Raw genomic sequence first — 19452 nt, forward strand, 5'->3', positions numbered from 1 at the left:
TCCGTGTGGACCCCACTGCTGCAGTAAGCACAGGCTGCAAAACAAAAGCCCTAAATTATTTTACAATTACTTTTTTGTTGTAAATTCTGTAAGAAAAGACCTAAGTTGTAATCCAGAATGTTTTACAGCTGCATGAGCTGCAAAAATCATGTATATAATGCCAATTTTTTTTGTGGCGCTATAATTTGCTACATGTATGCTAGTTATTGCAATATTATTGCAATGTTATTGCATTTATAATACATCATTGATATTCAGCCATAGTGGATTTTGTTCTTCAATAAAGTTATGTCTGTTTGCTGCATTGAATTGGTTCTTACTGCATTGATTTCAAGGTATTCCCTCCTGGGGTCCATACGGACCCCGCCTGGTAGTTTGTGTATGTAAAATTGGCTGGTAGGATGAAGGTTAAGTGTGTTCTTTATGCCTTGGGCCCTTTAGTGTATTGCTGTTATTAATACAAGATGCTCTGAACAAAACTTATCTGGTGATTTTGTCTTTATAAGCTTTAATTTTAAGGAAAAGTATTGGGGTCCAAACGGACCCCACATGGTAAGATTAAGGTGTAAAATAGCATGGTAGGATGAGGGTTAAGAATAGTTGAAATATTTTTGTATAATATCTGTGATATGATATTTTTATCATATCGCCCCTTTCTAGGCATCTCGTAACGATCTTAGGCAAACTGTGGAATGGAACGGTACTGTACCTCTCATCGTACACGGCTCTGTTCATCTGGGCCTGCAGCTGATACGAACCACGGCTCACTGAACGACGGTGACCTCGAGCGCCCTGAGCCCTGGAGTCTTCCTCAAAGTCCTGCAACAAACAGAGAGAGAGAGAGAAATATAAATAGAAACGTAGGAAGTATGGACATGCAAATAAAAGAAAGCAAGAGGTGTAGGCCGGATTAGACCAGGTGGAAAGAGAAGCTCGACTGAAATAGAATAGGGAAAAAAAAAAAAAGTCACGTTTTTCTTATTTACTTGCTTATTTTACTGCTTCATTCTCAAAAAGGAGGATTTCCAAAAGCAGTACAAAGAGCGATACAAGACAAAAAGAAAATAAAAGAAAAGGCTCATGGAGAGTTTTGTGCTTTATGTTTACTTGAACTTATGCAAATCGTAAAAACATTACTAACTACACCAGCGGTCTCTGAAAGACATAAAACTGCTAACATCTATCGTTCTCTCTCTCTCTCTCTCTCTCTCTCACACACACCCCATGCACCATCCCAGAGCGTAAAGGGGACCAGTCACGCTTGGCAAATTTTGTAATCACATTAAGTACTTCTTTGAAACAATTGTGATTTTTTTTTTAAATTTAATCTTTATTTAACCAGGAAAGACTCATGTAGGTTAAAAATCTCTTTTACAAGCGCGTTTTGGCCAAGACGGGCAACATGCAGCTCATTTAACCAAGCATAGAGCCAATACGTACAGTTGTGCTCAGAAGTTTACGTACAGTGACGTGAATGTCATCTTGAATATGAATGTCATGGCAATATTTGGGCTTTCAGTAATTTCTCTGAACTGTTTTTTCTGTGGAAGAATGATTGTACAGCATACAGCTTTAATTAAAAAAAAAAAAAAAAAAAGACTAGAATTTGGTGCATAAGTTTCTTTGGGTTTTCTGAAATCAATACAGGGTCAAAATTATACATACACTACTGTTCAAAAGTTTGGGGTCACCCAGACAATTTTGTGTTTTCCATGAAAAGTCACTTTTATTTACCACCATAAGTTGTAAAATGAATAGAAAATATAGTCAAGACATTTTTCTGGCCATTTTGAGCATTTAATCGACCCCACAAATGTGATGCTCCAGAAACTCAATCTGCTCAAAGGAGGGTCAGTTTTATAGCTTCTCTAAAGAGCTCAACTGTTTTCAGCTGTGCTAACATGATTGTACAAGGGTTTTCTAATCATCCATTAGCCTTCTGAGGCAATGAGCAAACACATTGTACCATTAGAACACTGGAGTGAGAGTTGCTGGAAATGGGCCTCTGTACATATATGGAGATATTGCACCAAAACCCAGACATTTGCAGCTAGAATAGTCATTTACCACATTAGCAGTGACTACGTTTACATGCACATCCAAATCGAGCTGCTGTCGGTAATCGAGCTGAAGGTCCCAGCAGGGTGCCAGAGAAATCCAATCCTACATGCACACAATGAAATCGGGCTATTGTGTGAGGTGCATTGTGCACCCGAGCCACAGGTGGCGCAACACGCCCCATCGTGTTGGTACACTTCCGGTTGTCGTCATGAAGAGCTATTCAAGAGTGTAAACAAAGTTATCAGTTCCGTGTTCTCCATTGCGCGTTTTTCTCCCGTCCATGAATTTTAATATATTCAACTCCTTAAGCTGAATGAGCATGAACTCTGTCTCCTCATTGCTCCAGAAGTGCACGTTTCTGCTTGCCTGTGGCAGTGGGGGCGTGGTCAAGCGCCGGTCTGTGACAGGAGAGCGGAGCCAGGGAAGGTGAGTGGCAGAATCACTTCACCTGACGGTAATTAACCTGTGTTTGTGTGTCTTCCCAGTAACCGCGCCCTATTTAAGGAGGCAGAGGGAGAGCAGAGGGGACAGCTCATCCCGGGACTAGAACACAGCGCACGCGCGTGTTTTTTTCTCTCAAGAATAAAAGTAGGCTGTTAAACTGAAAAGTCTGACAATAAAAACCCTATTAGTACCAGAAGCTTTGTCCTGCCGTCCTCTGTGCTCCACCCACACTTCAGAGAGCTCTACATCGCCATTTTCTCTTCTTCGTTTGTTCCTCCTGACCTCTTCTGCTGCTCGCTACTACTGTTGTCATGCCGACCGAGGCTGTTGTGTTTCCCGCTTGTGGTCTCGTCACTCGTCACTTCCGGAAGTAGCTCGACAACTAGCTCGATAGGGTATACATGCACAAAGTAGCTCGGCAGAAATCGCATAAACTAGGTCGTGTAGCTCGATTCCGAGAAATCAAGTTCGGTTCAATTTCAGCCGAATTAAGGTGTATACATGGCATTTTGAACTTCGATTTCAGTCGAGCAACGGCAGAAATTCGATTCTCTCTATGTGCATGTAAACGTAGTGACTGTATAGAGTGGATTTCTGATTAGTTTAAAGTGATCTTCATTGAAAAGAACAGTGCTTTTCTTTCAAAAATAAGGACATTTCAAAGTGACCCCAAACTTCTGAACAGTAGTGTACAGTACACCTAATATTTGGGTAAAATGTCTCTTTGCAAGACTCACCTTGAACAAACATTTTTTGTTTCCCGTGAACAAGCTTCTGGCAGAATTCTAGTTGGATATTTCACGACTCTTCATGGTAGGATTGGTAGAGTTCAGTGGACTCGGCTTATAAGCCCGGTCCATATACAGTATTTTCAATAGGGTTGAAGTCAGGACTTGTTTTAAGCTTAATGTTAGCCTGCTTTATCCTCCGCAACCAGCTCTGATGCGTGTTTGGGTTCATTGTCCTGTTGTAACTTCCAAGTCGTGTTCAAGTTTCTGATGGTTTATGCTGAAGAATTCTGATGTAGTCCTCCTCCTTCATGATTCCATCCAGTTCCACTGGCAGCAAAACAGCCCCAGAGCATGATGATCCTACCACCACCACCAGCTGGTACAGTGTTCCTCTGTACATGGTGGTCATTGTGGCCAAATAACTCAATCTTTGTCTCATCTGACCATACAGCTTTCCTCCAGAAGGCTTTTTCTTTGTCCGTGTGGTCAGCTTCAAACTTCAGTTAAGCTTGAAGGTCAGTTTTGGATCAGGGGGTTATTTCTTGGATAGCAGCCTCTTAGTCCATGGTGTTCTGAACTGTAGACAGTGATCCATCAGCTTCCAGTTCATGGCAGGGCTGTGCCATGGTGGTTCCTGACCACCCAAACCAATTTCCTTTCAGCTCAGGGTGACAGTTTGGGTTTTCTTGAAGCAAAGTGGCTTGGCAAAGTGACTACACCTCACAATAACTTGGAGACAATTGTTTGAACTGATCTTGGAATTTGCAGTTGTTTAGAAATGGCTCCAAGAGACATTCCGGAGTTGTGTATATCTGCGATTCTCTTTTTCAGATCTGCACTGAGCTCCTTGGACGTCCCCATTTTACTGTGCGTTGGTCAAGCCAATGAGTGCTGTAAACAAACCCTTTTTATGAAGGCACAGAGTAACTACCAGCTGTAGTCAATCATGATCACTAACAGGAAGTTAACAGACCTCGGCCTTGGCAAGATAAGAGACATTTTGGAAGTTTCAGCACCTCTGAGTTAATAATCTAAGTAAGCATATGTAAATTTTTGACCCTGTACTGATTTCAGAAAACCCAAAGAAAATTAAAACTTGTGCACCAAATTCTCATGTTTTTTTTAATTAAAGATGTTTGCTGTACAATCATTCTGCCACAGAAAAGAACAGTTCAAAGAAATTACTGAAAACCCAAATATTGCCATGACATTCATATCCAAGATGGCAATTAAATGTCCCCCCCCAATTCAGTAAAGACCTTTGGAACAGAAAGTAAGAACGGATCCTGCGAACGAAGACTGTAACTGCACACACTTTTTTTGACAAACGTACACGACGGAAGCAGACCGAAAAACACACTTATAAACGAGAACACGCCAATGTTTAAGGGCCCGGTCCCACAACACCGATAACTATAACAATACCTACAACTCCAGCTATGACTGTACCTCTGCCTGAATTTAGTTCCAGTCTGGAGCAGTCACACCACAACTATAATATCAATACATAAATAAAAACTTTAAAAACAGACGAGCCAACATGGCTAAGAAGAAAGTCCTACCAGGAAAAAAAGATGAACGTGTGTGGATGTTGCTGTGCCAAGCAACAGTAAAAATACAACGAGGCAACGGTTGTGTGTGACTGGTGCAAATGAATAATACGCAGATTCACCGCTCTCCTGCTTTCTTGATTTCTATTTGCTCATAAGGCCAAGGCTTGCTAACTGGCGTGTTAAATTTCACCTTGGAAGTGAAAGTAGCCACTCCTAGAAGTAAGCGTGCATCTTTCACACATCCACACCACAGAAAAGCGTAGAAAGGTTGGGATATCGTAAACGCTATAGCTCAACTGTAAATATTGGCACCCCTGCTGGAACCCTTAATGCAGTCTGAGAAGCGTTGATCTAGCTCATCGTCTTTAATAAACATGCTGAATGTGACAGAAATGTGTGTCGTGCGTGGTTTCATCACCAGCGTGACGGTTTCCCTTTAATGCAATTACACTGGACAAACATGGACACAACTGCTGCGCTGCATTTTCGCTCAATACTGAATCAGAGATTTAATAAGTAATGATGAAATTCCTACTCCGAATCGTCTCATCAGTCAGAAATTTCTTTAAACTGCGATAGTTAGTTAATTTGTGTTTGTCCGTATGATTTCGAGCGTATTTAAAAAAAATGTTTTCTTAATGAATGCTCAGTCAGGTTCTCAGCGGGCCTTGAGGAGCCTAACCTCCATGCGGTCCAGTGTGGTGCGGGAGCTGCGCACGCTGCTGGCTCTGAAGCTGCTTTGCTCGGAGAGCGGGCCGTAGCGCAGGGCGAGCAGCTGGCTGCGCAGACGCAGGTACTGCCTGCGCAACACCGGCTCAAAGCCACACTTAGCGTTCTCGCGGAGCAGCTGGCTACGCCGGCGGATGTACTGCGTGCGGAACTGGGGGAACGTCGGAGTGCGGTAAGCATTGTACCTGGATTGGGGAAGACCAAGAAAAAAAAAGGAGAGAGAGAGAGAGAGAGAGAGAGTGTAAGCGATATATCTTTTTTAAATTATTTTGAATTTGTTCATACCATCTGATCAATTTAACTTCCAAAATCTGAAACTGAAAATATGTGCAAGTGAACATCTGAGACTGAAAACGAAGTCAGCTTTCAAAAAGCGTTCAGTCTCTCTAGAATAACTCCAACTAACATCAAACGTCTAAATGCTTTATACCATCAGTAATATCATAGCAAAGTCATCTAACTGAATTTTATGTAAAATATGAGCTCTTTTATTTTGTTTACTCCTGAATTAAAAGAGAGGAGGAACATTTGACTTCCTGTAAATCTTGGCTATGAAAATCCAAATGCTCGCTTGCATTTTGGCTGCCTACTGTGCTGCAATATGCTCCGTGTGTGTGTGTGTGTGTGTGTGTGTGTGTGTGTGTGTGTGTGTGTGTGGAGAACTTCTGCTACATGTTATCTGGATGTTATTTTGAAAATGAATCTGTAAATGTGAATTACCAGAGTGACTGAATGCTTTTGAGAACCTGAACATACATGCACTTCGTTTTGAGTTTCCACCTTTTGCTCTCACGTCCTTAAAAGTGAATTTCTGTTTCAATTTTATATCGCTCTTTTATAAACTATGCAATTACATTTCAGTTGAAAATTCAATATCAAACTTTCGACTAGTTGGTCGATAAAAATTCAAAAATCTCATCTCATCTCATTATCTCTAGCCGCTTTATCCTGTTCTACAGGGTCGCAGGCAAGCTGGAGCCTATCCCAGCTGACTACGGGCGAAAGGCGGGGTACACCCTGGACAAGTCGCCAGGTCATCACAGGGCTGACACATAGACACAGACAACCATTCACACTCACATTCACACCTACGCTCAATTTAGAGTCACCAGTTAACCTAACCTGCATGTCTTTGGACTGTGGGGGAAACCGGAGCACCCGGAGGAAACCCACGCGGACACGGGGAGAACATGCAAACTCCGCACAGAAAGGCCCTCGCCGGCCACGGGGCTCGAACCCGGACCTTCTTGCTGTGAGGCGACAGCGCTAACCACTACACCACCGTGCCGCCCCAAATTCAAAAATGACGATCAAATTCAGATTTCTGTGCTTAAATGCAAATTTCTAACTTCTGATTCACATCACAGATATTTCAATATAAACACGTGTACTGTGTGTTTTGGGGTGAAGGTTTCTTTTAGGTGACGGTTTTGGCGATATCTTGTGAATCCAGTGATGCTAACTCAGGGACTGGTCACTATATTTGGTGACGTTTAGACCCCTTTAGTGACTTTATTTAAAAAAAGAAAAAGAGAGGAGTCTAGAGATAAATCTAGCCAGTTTTTGAGCAGACTTTAGGGACTGTCTAACAATCGATAGGCTTTGTGAGTCGATATTCCAGTTGATCCATCCCTGATTTTTCATTCTTCCCACTGACCGAGCCCTAATTTTCCATTCCTCCAACTGACTAATCCCCCATTTTACATTCTTCCAACATAGTCATACTTTGGTTTAAATTCCTCCCACTGACTAATCCACAATATTTCATTCTTCCCACTGACTAATGCTTGATTTTTTAAATTATTCACACTGACAAATCCACAACTGTCAATCAATCCCATGGACTAACCCCCAATTTCCATTCTTACCACAAGCTAATGCCTGAATTTCAAGTCATCCCATTGATTGATCCCAGATTTCTCCATTGAACAAGCCTGGATTTTCCATTCCTTTAGCAGACTAATCCTACATTTTCACATTCTTCCCACAGACTAATCCCCGTGTTTCAATTCTTCCCACTAAACAATCCTTATTTTTTCCCCATTCTTTCCACTGATTAATCCTTTATTTTCATTCTTTCCATGCCCAGTCCCTGATTTTTCCATTCTTTCATTGATTAACCACCACCTTCTTATTATTTGTATTGACTAATCCCTGGCTTTCATCATTATTCTGATGACTAATCCTCAGTCATATCATTCTTTCCACTGACTAATCCTTTATTTTCATTCTTCCCATTGACCAGTCCCCAATTAAAAAAAATCCACTGACTAATCCTCATGTTCATATTATTTATATTGACTAATCCCAGTTTACTGGTGCTCTCCATTAACTAAACTTTTATTTTTATTCTTCCCATTGACCAGTCCCCGATTTTTCCATTCTTTCCACTGGCTAATCCCCATGTCAACGATATTTATGTTGACTAATCCCCATTTTTATCATTCTTTCCGCAGACTAATTCTTTATTTCCATTCTTCCCGTTGACCAGTCCCAAATTGTTCCATTACTTCATTGACTAATCCCAATGTATTTATTATTTATATTGACTAATCACTTTTCCCCTCGTTATTTCCATTGACTAATCTCTAATTTTTTCATTCTTTCAATTGAATAATCCCTTTTCATTCTTACAGCCGACCAATTCCTGATTAAAAAAATCCCATTGAACAATCGTGAGTTTTAACTATTCCTATTAACTAATTCCTGATTTATTCTTTAATTGACAAATCTCCTATTTTTCATTATTCTAACTGACTATTCCCTGAATTTTTCATTCTTCCCACTGACTAATCCCTGATCACCGCTGTTAGTCCTACCCTCACACTTCTTTATTCTTCATTTGAATTTCCCTCTGGGATTAATAAAGCTATCTATCTATCTATCTATCTATCTATCTATCTATCTATCTATCTATCTATCTATCTAGCACATACTTAACAGTAATTAAATACAGCTTCATTCTGTCTGCATTCTTGACAGAAAGTGTAACATTTTGTAAATGCGTACAAGATCAGTTTGTGGTAGCGTGACCAAAGACGACTTCATTCTGTTATTAATTTCCACTTTGGGAAGAAGAAAAAAAAAACTAACAAAACAAAACTCTGAATTACAATAACATTCTATTGATAATACAAGTCTATATATGTGGGTATGGGTACGTACGGATTATATATATATATGCATAATTATATTATGGGTGTCTGTGTACTTATGGATATGTGTATAGTTATAGGTATATGTTTTTGCGCTCGGGTTTCCGTCGGTGGGGGGTTTATAGAATCAACGAAGCTGACTTTATGTCAGGACTGTTAATGTTATAGTCATGTTGTCTGTTGTTGCCCGGAATGAGGATGGGTTCCCTTTTGAGTCTGGTTCCTCTTGAAGTTTCTTCCTCATGTCGTCGGGAGTTTTTCCTTGCCACCGTCGCCACAGGCTTGCTCATTGGGGATAGATTAGGGATAAAATTAACTCATATTTTAAATCGCTCAAATTCTGTAAAGCTGCTTTGCGACAATGTTTATTGTTAAAAGCGCTATACAAATAAACTTGACTATATGTACGCACTGTGCGGCACGGTGGTGTAGTGGTTAGCGCTGTCGCCTCACAGCAAGAAGGTCCGGGTTTGAGCCCCGTGGCCGGCGAGGGCCTTTCTGTGTGGAGTTTGCATGTTGTCCGCGTGGGTTTCCTCCACAGTCCAAAGACATGCAGGTTAGGTTAACTGGTGACTCTAAATTGAGCGTAGGTGTGAATGTGAGTGTGAATGGTTGTCTGTGTCTATGTGTCAGCCCTGTGATGACCTGGCGACTTGTCCAGGGTGTACCCCATCTTTCGCCCTGTAGAACAGGATAAAGCGGCTACAGAGAATGAGATGAGATGAGATTTACTTCTTCCAAATCCTTTCCGAACATTAATATGTTACTGCCTTGTACTACGCTACGCTATTCTGTTTGTTTATGATGATGTTTTGATTATTGCATTTTTTTAATATCTTCTTTACTGTTCGGAATAACGCAATCAATCAGTTAAAAAAAAAGTTTATTCTATTCTATTCATCTTCAGAAAACCTTCCTTCCTCATGCACCCTGATTTGTAATTTGACATGCAAATGATCATGATGAAATCAACGAATATGCAAATGAACCCATGACGTCATCCATCGACTTCTCGAGCGTGAGTTTAGCTTTTTCTCTTTGATAATAATTAATTCATATCCATCCTAATATATGATTTCTACTCACCTTGCGTCCACTGCCAGCACCTGCTGCCACACTGCAGCCATACCACACACACTGAGGGGGGCCTAAAGACAAAGAGGATTAAAACAAGCTCAGAAAACAAACAAACAAACAAACAAACAAAAAAGACATATTTAGCTTTCAAAAGCTAAAAATGCTAAAACTGCAGATATGTCCATATAAAGTGTTTCTTATTGTCATAACATCCGGATGTGACAGCTGACCTATCCTATGCTAGCTTAGCTTAGCTTATTTTAGCATTAGCTGTAAATAAAGTAAATCCATCATACACATTGCAGTACAGGTGATTCACTCATGTTGAAGCAGTAATTAATCCACACGGCGCGGTTTTTATTTCTCAGAAAAAAAAACTCCAAAACAGCCAGTGATGCTCTGAAGCTAGTCTTAGCGCAATGCTAAGAGGAAACCTGCTAACTAGCTTAGCCGCTTTGACAGACAGGAAGCCAGGCAACTAAATGATGTCAGCGACCCAAACACACAACATGACATCACTGTGAATAAATACATACATATAAACATGTATACTTCCTGTCCACAGACTTAAAAACGAATAAAATCGAGTCTTTTTCTCGCTAATAAACGCCTTACCTTCAATTCCTTACCGGAACATTTTCCCCCCTAGGAACAGAACGGACTGAAGTCACGTGACGCGGACAGGGTCCCTACGCCTGGAATTACGCAAGTTACCATGGTAACGTCCGCACTCGCATACTACCGTACTGAAGAGTGCGTACTCTGAAGGCTGATTTGCATACGCACTATTTTGTAAGTGCGCGTTAAATAGCTTGAAAACAGAACAGAAATAATTATAATTTTATTTGTATAGCACTTTTAATACAGAGAATGCAGCTCAAAGTGCTTTACATTAAAATACGAGATAAAAAAATATAAAGTGGGCATGATGGTAAAATCTTTAAAAGACAAAATATACATATAAAAATAAAATAAAACCTGAAATGAAAAGTAAATTCCATGAACAATCTGTTTCTGGTCATGAGACGAGTTATAAGATGATTTGAAACTAAAATAAATTATGTGCATAATATTTTGAAAATACAAAATATTCATCAATATATATATATATATATATAATTAAAATACATCAGCACCTAATAAACAAATTTTACAATATTTATTCATTTGACGTATTTTTTTCTTGTTATATTTTAGTATTTACAATATAAAAACATAGTAATATTACATTTTAATATTAAACTTCTTAGATAGCAAAATATATTGAAAATAAAAGGTACAAATGGGCGGCACGGTGGTGTAGTGGTTAGCGCTGTCGCCTCACAGCAAGAAGGTCCTGGGTTCGAGCCCCGTGGCCGGCAAGGGCCTTTCTGTGCGGAGTTTGCATGTTCTCCCCGTGTCCGCGTGGGTTTCCTCCGGGTGCTCCGGTTTCCCCCACAGTCCAAAGACATGCAGGTTAGATTAACTGGTGACTCTAAATTGACCGTAGGTGTGAATGTGAGTGTGAATGGTTGTCTGTGTCTATGTGTCAGCCCTGTGATGACCTGGCGACTTGTCCAGGGTGTACCCCGCCTTTCGCCCATAGTCAGCTGGGATAGGCTCCAGCTTGCCTGCGACCCTGTAGAAGGATAAAGCGGCTAGAGATAATGAGATGAGATGAAAAGGTACAAATCTGCTATTTGTCACAAATGCAGGCAACCGATAGACACAAAAGCTGAAAGAGAGTTTATTCAGGCAAACTATCAGATAAATCCAAATTATAAAGCAAAGGCAGAATTAAAAAAAAAAAAACAGGCAATGGTCAGGCGAGACACAAACAGGGTATCAGAGGCAAAGACAAAAGTACAAACAACATCAAACCAGATACACAGTACAATAATCAAACTGTGCACAGAGTCCTTAAATAGGTGAGCTGTGCCGCTAGTGAATAGGTGAGTGTGATTAGTAATCATGTGATTGGTGAGGTACAGGATGGTGGTTGTAGTCCATGGCGGCCATATTTGAAGGCCAGTGTGAATTCTGGGAAGTGGAGTCTCGGGTGCAAGAAGGTGTAGCTCTGACTCTCATCTCATCTCATTATCTGTAGCCGCTTTATCCTGTTCTACAGGGTCGCAGGCAAGCTGGAGCCTATCCCAGCTGACTACGGGCGAAAGGCGGGGTACACCCTGGACAAGTCGCCAGGTCATCACAGGGCTACAATGCTTATATCACACATTCACATTCACATTATCTCTAGCCGCTTTATCCTTCTACAGGGTCGCAGGCAAGCTGGAGCCTATCCCAGCTGACTACGGGCGAAAGGCGGGGTACACCCTGGACAAGTCGCCAGGTCATCACAGGGCTACAATGCTTATATGTATTACCTAAATTTTGTATTATTATTATTTAAATGTTAATACTATAATCCTGAAGAAAAAAACACATTGTACACATACCATTATGTACAAATTTTAATGCATTTGTACTGTATTGCACCACAAACTTTCGCATAAATATGACATGAAAGCTAATAATGAGATGAAGCCAGACACCTTAAATGAGTCATTAAAATCTACACGTGACGGACAGAGCAGTAACTGTAATTCCACTAAAGGAACAGATGATTTGATGTCATTCTGCAGGTCTAACTGAAAATAAACGATTTCAAACGTGAGCGGCAGCTATAAAATTATAAAACCTGAATCATTTTCTTCCCCAGTGTCTACATTTATTGCCCCATTACACTGCAGTTACTCGCTGGGTCTCTCTGTAAATTTGCCACCAGCAGGTTGTTAAATAAGCTGTAAATGAGGGGGGAAAAAAGAAAAAATAAATGACATGAATAAACACTAAAAGCTCACAGGGTAAATATCAGGAAGGAAAATCTGTAAGGAGAGAATCGGGTTAAAATGATTGTTCTAGGACGTTCTGTACCTGATCACTTTATTGTGTTTGTTTTTAACAATATACATTATTTAATGCCATTTCTTTGTGTTGGTCAAGCTTGAAATGTTATATATATTTCCCCCCTAATTTGTCCCTCTGAGTTACATGTCGGTCCTAGGATCGAGATGCTGATCTCTTCTGCTCCTCGGACCTGCCTGATCCATCCTGGTGCCCTGTGTCTGGCTGGAGTCTCATCGCATCGCTCATGTGGACAGTTGGGGGCCGCGCCTGGAGGACGCTCTGGACTCTTGCAGTGGTGCTTCTGTGGCTGGGGACTGCAGTTGACTTGCTGACTTTAGGGCAGCAGTTGACTTGCTGACTTTGGGACTGCAGTTGTCGTGAATGGTTTGCGCTCGGGTTTCCATCGGTGGGGGGTTTATAGCATCAATGAAGCTGACTTTATGTTAAAACTGTTAATGTTATAGTCATGTTGTTGCTCAAATGAGGATGGGTTCCCTTTTGAGTCTGGTTCCTCTCTGAGTTTCTTCATCATGTCGTCTGAGGGAGTTTTTCCTTGCCACCGTCGCCACAGGCGTGCTCATTGGGAATAGATTAGGGATAAAATTAGCTCATATTTTAAGTCGTTCAAATTCTGTAAAGCTGCTTTGCGACAATGTTTATTGTTAAAAGCGCAATACAAATAAACTTGACTTGACTATGGACCCTTTTCACGTGACGTCACGACAAACGCGGCCGCCATTTTGGACATGTACTACCAGTAGTTTACCACAGCCAACATTGAGGAACGGCAGCAAAGAAAGTGTTTATTTTCAGCAAGACTTCCATCATGCCACTATATTGTTGTGCACCTGGATGTAGTAACCATCAACAAACAAGGCAAGGGTTATCATTTTATCGGATCCCGGTAGATGCTGACCGACGGAGAAGATGGATAGCGGCATACCAACGCTTGTGTAGTGACCACTTTGTTGGAGGTAAGATGAATAAAATTAGCCAGAAAAGGCATTACATTGCTTTAGGTTGCGGCCGGCGACTCCGGCAGCTAGCTCGCGGCCGGCGGCTCCGGCAGCTATTTACACTGGATCCGGTGTAAGTAGCTGCCAGATCATAATTACAGTAAACTAGTAAATACAGTTTTCTGCATCTCGCTCCTTTTTCTTTTATGTTTGTCGCCTTCCTCGCATTCAAACCGATTCGAGCCGAAGTCCACTACATGTCCAAAATGGCGGTCGCGTTTACGAAGGTCACGTGACTGAAAAGGGTCTATATTACAAATGAACTTGTACATGTTGTCTCAAAGAGAAATTTAGGAAGCTTTTGGCCAAATTTTTGGAGACAAAGAACAATAATTCTCTTTCGATATGACTAAGACTGATTTATTTGTAGATATCAAATGAAGATAATATAATAATTCATAATTACGTTAAAACATCTGGAGTCTGTATGATTATTAAAAGCCACAGTCACAGCATGAATTTCTCTTTAAACACAGTATGTGTGCTACAAATTATCTATACACTCACAGGCCACTTTAATAGGAACTCGTTCTTGATTCTAAGATCCCTGTTCTTGGCTGCAGGAGTGGAACCCAATGTGGTCTTCTGTTTTCTGTTGCATGCTCAGATGCTTTTCTGCTCACCATGTTTGTAAAGTGTGATTATATGAGTTACTACATCCATCCTTCCTGGCAAAAAAGTTCGACCCGATCTGGCCATTTTCCTCTGACATCTCTTATCAACAAGGCGTTTGTTTCCACCCACAGACAAACAACTTTAAAAAAGGTATATAAATATGAACAAAAAACTGTAGGCTATGAATTCACATAGATCCAAACTGACTACACAAATGAATAAAATAACATTTTGGAAAGAGTGAAATAATAGTATGATCTTTGTATTAGGAGCTACTGTGAGACCGTGCTGTGGTATAAAGGTGTACAAAGTGTTTGTTTCGCCCCTTGGGATATTGCTTTCAAATTGATATTTTGCACTGTTTTGTTTTTCATTACAGTGTAAGCAATAAGAACGAAACATCCATTGTGTTAATAACAATAAAAAGGATTAAGCGTACAATAGTTGGTCAGGCGTGCATGGTTTCACCTGACCTCAGCAGAGGAAAGAGCCAGGGCCGGGCTGACCGAGCTCTTTGATTTTTCCCTGCCCTTTTTCCCGAAGGGGCCCCTGGAGCAGAGTCATTCACTGTCCAAAGCAATAAATGTGCAAAGCAGGTCAGGAAGGGTACTGCATTCTCAAAGAGGACGTGCAAACATTGGAGCAAAGCCAAAAATGCCTGGAAAAGGTACACTGGGAGATTATTTTTAGAGTACGAGGAAAATTTTCATCATGATAATGATATTTTAAATCATGCACAAAAGCTTCACGAGATTATTTTAAAGTGCCATTTATATATATATTTTTTAATTCTTTACAGGTAAGAAGTCAGAGAAGAAATCCACCACCAAGGTAAACAGCTCCAGCCTCTTATTAAACATCTCTGCCCACACAGCAAATTCTGCCTAATAGTTCATCACCAGTGTTAAATTAATCCCCAGATCGCATTAGAAAGCAGCTGCTCAGAGTCAGCTCTTTTCAGCCAGCCGTGCTGAACACTCCCATGCTCATGCGTAATTATATCAAAGAAAAGTTTATTAGTGACGCTAAATAGCACTTTGTGTCCTTATGTGCACTGCATAGCCGCCTCAGAGTCCTAAAGATCAGCCGAAGAAAGGTGATCAGAAAGGAGACGACAACAAGAAGCAAGGAGGTAAGCACTGACTCCACTGCAGCACAAATCAGTACAAATTAGATTTGGAAGTTTATTTCAAAGGGTGTTAAAACTATTGCTTTTTGCGTTCAGTTGCTTTGGTTAAAATGAATCGATAATATAATATGAAAAAGTCACACAACATTTTATACCAATATTACAGATCATTCTAGAAAAATATAAAGCCCAGAGGTTAAGCTTATTAGTGATAGGAATATCAGCTCTTTTCAGTGAGTCAAATTATTTGACTCAATTCACAATAGGAGTCGACTCATTCGACTCCCAAATGACTCACTGCTCTTCTGTCCTCAACTGGATAAAGTCTACAATGATGTCCTGTCTAACATTGATAAGGATGCAACTTGTGTATTTCATGACCGGAGAGGATGCAAATGCACTGTTTGGACAGAAGAAGCAGCGAAGCTGTTTTATTTGATTTAATTAAAGCTAGACTGCCTTTCAGATTTTTCAAGTGTAGGTCATAAAAAGAATTTCCCCCGACACCCAATTATTTTTATTTAGTGGAGCAAAAGCTACCGAATTCGATTCACAGACTTCCAATTTTATTAAATAGAACAAAATAATGAATTTAGGGCCACATGGCCCTAAATTCTCCGCTATTTTTTCCTGCTTCACCATGACCCAATTCAAGATACTACATCATGCATCACGTGGTGGGCTTTCCCCGTTCACGCAAGGCATTGTGGGATTCAAATTTGAAACAGGAGAAAAAAAATGGAGGATGTGAGTGTGTGAATGAAACATGAAAGACCGACTACAGTAACAGAAAGCGAGAAGAAAAGACGTTATGTTATATACGAAGGAAAGGAAACACAGGACCAAACTAATAAATATTGGCGCTCAGCAAGCACCTCGGTGTGATCAGCTGTTCGTTTAGCAACAGAATGATGGAACTGTCAGTGCACACTCAAAGGGAAACCTGTAGATGGCAGTAATGCGACACTTGATGTCAGCTGCTGTAAAACCCAAAAGAAGAAGGTAAACCTGCGCATGCGCACACGGACTTCCTCCGTCTGCTTGACTGCGCGAAGCGATTATTTGCTTTAATCCCCTAAAATTAAATAACTTCCCAGCCACAGAACAGAACGGCCTGATATTTTGTGAGATATTACAGAAATAAACATATATCACAATGACCACATTTCAGAGGGAACTAAATTTCACCGATTTTATGAAATCGAAAGGCCATCTACCTTTAAAATAGCTTATTCTAATTACAACCCCGATTCCAAAAAAGTTGGGACAAAGTACAAATTGTAAAGAAAAATGGAATGCAATGATGTGGAAGTTTCAAAATTCCATATTTTATTCAAAATAGAACATAGATGACATATCAAATGTTTAAACTGAGAAAATGTATCATTTAAAGAGAAAAATTAGGTGACTTTAAATTTCATGACAACAACACATCTCAAAAAAGTTGGGACAAGGCCATGTTTCCCACTGTGAGACATCCCCTTTTCTCTTTACAACAGTCTGTAAACGTCTGGGGACTGAGGAGACAAGTTGCTCAAGTTTAGGGATAGGAATGTTAACCCATTCTTGTCTAATGTAGGATTCTAGTTGCTCAACTGTCTTAGGTCTTTTTTGTCGTATCTTCCGTTTTATGATGCACCAAATGTTTTCTATGGGTGAAAGATCTGGACTGCAGGCTGGCCAGTTCAGTACCCGGACCCTTCTTCTACGCAGCCATGATGCTATAATTGATGCAGTATGTGGTTTGGCATTGTCATGTTGGAAAATGCAAGGTCTTCCCTGAAAGAGACGTCGTCTGGATGGGAGCATATGTTGCTCTAGAACCTGGATATACCTTTCAGCATTGATGGTGTCTTTCCAGATGTGTAAGCTGCCCATGCCACACGCACTAATGCAACCCCATACCATCAGAGATGCAGGCTTCTGAACTGAGCGCTGATAACTTGGGTCGTCCTTCTCCTCTTCAGTCCAAATGACACGGCGTCCCTGATTTCCATAAAGAACTTCAAATTTTGATTCGTCTGACCACAGAACAGTTTTCCACTTTGCCACAGTCCATTTTAAATGAGCCTTGGCCCAGAGAAGACGTCTGCGCTTCTGGATCATGTTTAGATACGGCTTCTTCTTTGAACTATAGAGTTTTAGCTGGCAACGGCGGATGGCACGGTGAATTATGTTCACAGATAATGTTCTCTGGAAATATTCCTGAGCCCATTTTGTGGTTTCCAATACAGAAGCATGCCTGTATGTGATGCAGTGCCGTCTAAGGGCCCGAAGATCACGGGCACCCGGTATGGTTTTCCAGCCTTGACCCTTACACACAGAGATTCTTCCAGATTCTCTGAATCTTTTGATGATATTATGCACTGTAGATGATGATATGTTCAAACTCTTTGCAATTTTACACTGTCGAACTCCTTTCTGATATTGCTCCACTATTTGTCGGCGCAGAATTAGGGGGATTGGTGATCCTCTTCCCATCTTTACTTCTGAAAGCCGCTGCCACTCCAAGATGCTCTTTTTATACCCAGTCATGTTAATGACCTATTGCCAATTGACCTAATGAGTTGCAATTTGGTCCTCCAGCTGTTCCTTTTTTGTACCTTTAACTTTTCCAGCCTCTTATTGCCCCGTCCCAACTTTTTTGAGATGTGTTGCTGTCATGAAATTTCAAATGAGCCAATATTTGGCATGAAATTTCAAAATGTCTCACTTTCGACATTTGATATGTTGTCTATGTTCTATTGTGAATACAATATAAGTTTTTGACATTTGTAAATTATTGCATTCCGTTTTTATTTACAATTTGTACTTTGTCCCAACTTTTTGGGAATCGGGGTTGTAAAACCTATAGTTTTTCACCACAGCTCAAAGTTTGTTCTTGGTTCTTCCAGAAACATGATTTAGTTTTAGTTAGAGTTCATTTTATGCTTGTCATAAAATAGGCTCAAATGCTTTGACTGGTCAAATATGCTAATTATTAAATGGTTTGGTGTAGTAACTGGAACTTTCTAGTGACAAAACATTCATGCTAAGCTAGATAGCTATGAACAAAATTGTGATTGCTATCTTATTGATTAAGGTTTGGCTATTGATAAAGTAATCTCTGACAATATGACGATGCAAATAGAAACTCTGATACGGCCTCTAAAGTTTACTAACAACCGATTAGTTGGCTAACTCCATGCTAACATGCTAACTTACTTACTGTAAATTAGCGCATCATAGTTTTACTGTAGCTGTGAATTATAGCATTAAGCACTGTAGTAAAGGTAAATAACTGAACGTACCCTTTGAATATGTGAACAATTTTAACAATTTTGTTAAACGCATAGTATCCATGATAGTAGGACGTTGTAGGATGGACATTGGAGTCTTTCCAATTTGCAAATTGATGTATATCTATAATTTGTTGCATAATTTTATTCTTTAATGGTTTAAAATGGGGGCGGCATGGTGGTGTAGTGGTTAGCACTGTCGCCTCACAGCAAGAAGGTTCTGGGTTCGAGCCCAGCGGCCGGTGAGTGCCTTTCTGTGTGGAGTTTGTATGTTCTCCCTGTGTTCGCGTGGGTTTCCTCCGGGTGCTCCGGTTTCCCCCACAGTCCAAAGACATGCAGGTTAGGCTAATTGGTGACTCTAAATTGACCGTAGGTGTGAATGTGAGTGTGAATGGTTGTCTGTGTCTATGTCTTAGCCCTGCGATGACCTGGCGACTTGTCCAGGGTGTACCCCGCCTCTCACCCATAGTCAGCTGGGATAGGCTCCAGCTTGCCTGCGACCCTGTAGAACAGGATAAAGCGGCTACAGATAATGGATGGATGGTTTAAAATGACTTCTAGAAGCAAAGAAGTAACTGGATCATTAGTGGAAGATGGAATATGCAAACCAACAAAACAATATCTTAGTTGAAAGATTCTCAGGCTGTCGATTATGCAGGAATTTTTTTTCCTTGCACCTGCCCTGTGTTTCCAGTGAAGGTATCTTTCTTTGCGTCTTCTCTTGCAGGACAGCCAAAGGCAGAGAAGCAATAACTTCCAGGCATTCGTGAAGCTGGCC

At 40.6% G+C, this 19452-nt stretch overlaps 1 protein-coding gene across 3 annotated transcripts in view; it reads right to left on the reverse strand.

Moving 5' to 3' along the window:
• wdr13 (WD repeat domain 13) overlaps positions 1–10460 on the reverse strand; it is a 33190-nt gene extending 22730 nt beyond the window's left edge. The window contains exons 1-4 of one of the 3 annotated variants that reach the window (XM_060932500.1): positions 10366–10460; positions 9760–9821; positions 5472–5703; positions 710–819 (exon numbers count right to left, since the gene is read on the reverse strand). In XM_060932500.1, coding sequence (XP_060788483.1) covers positions 710–819; positions 5472–5703; positions 9760–9800 — 383 coding nt within the window. In that variant the 5' untranslated portion in view covers positions 9801–9821; positions 10366–10460. Of the gene's footprint in view, positions 1–709; positions 820–5471; positions 5704–9759; positions 9822–10046; positions 10208–10365 lie in introns of those variants that run through there. The other 2 variants (XM_060932499.1, XM_060932501.1) reach the window with 2 other exon arrangements.
• Positions 10461–19452: the final 8992 nt, after the last annotated feature.

The sequence above is a fragment of the Neoarius graeffei genome, chromosome 10 (assembly GCF_027579695.1).
Source record: "Neoarius graeffei isolate fNeoGra1 chromosome 10, fNeoGra1.pri, whole genome shotgun sequence".
Taxonomy (NCBI): Eukaryota; Metazoa; Chordata; class Actinopteri; order Siluriformes; family Ariidae; genus Neoarius; species Neoarius graeffei.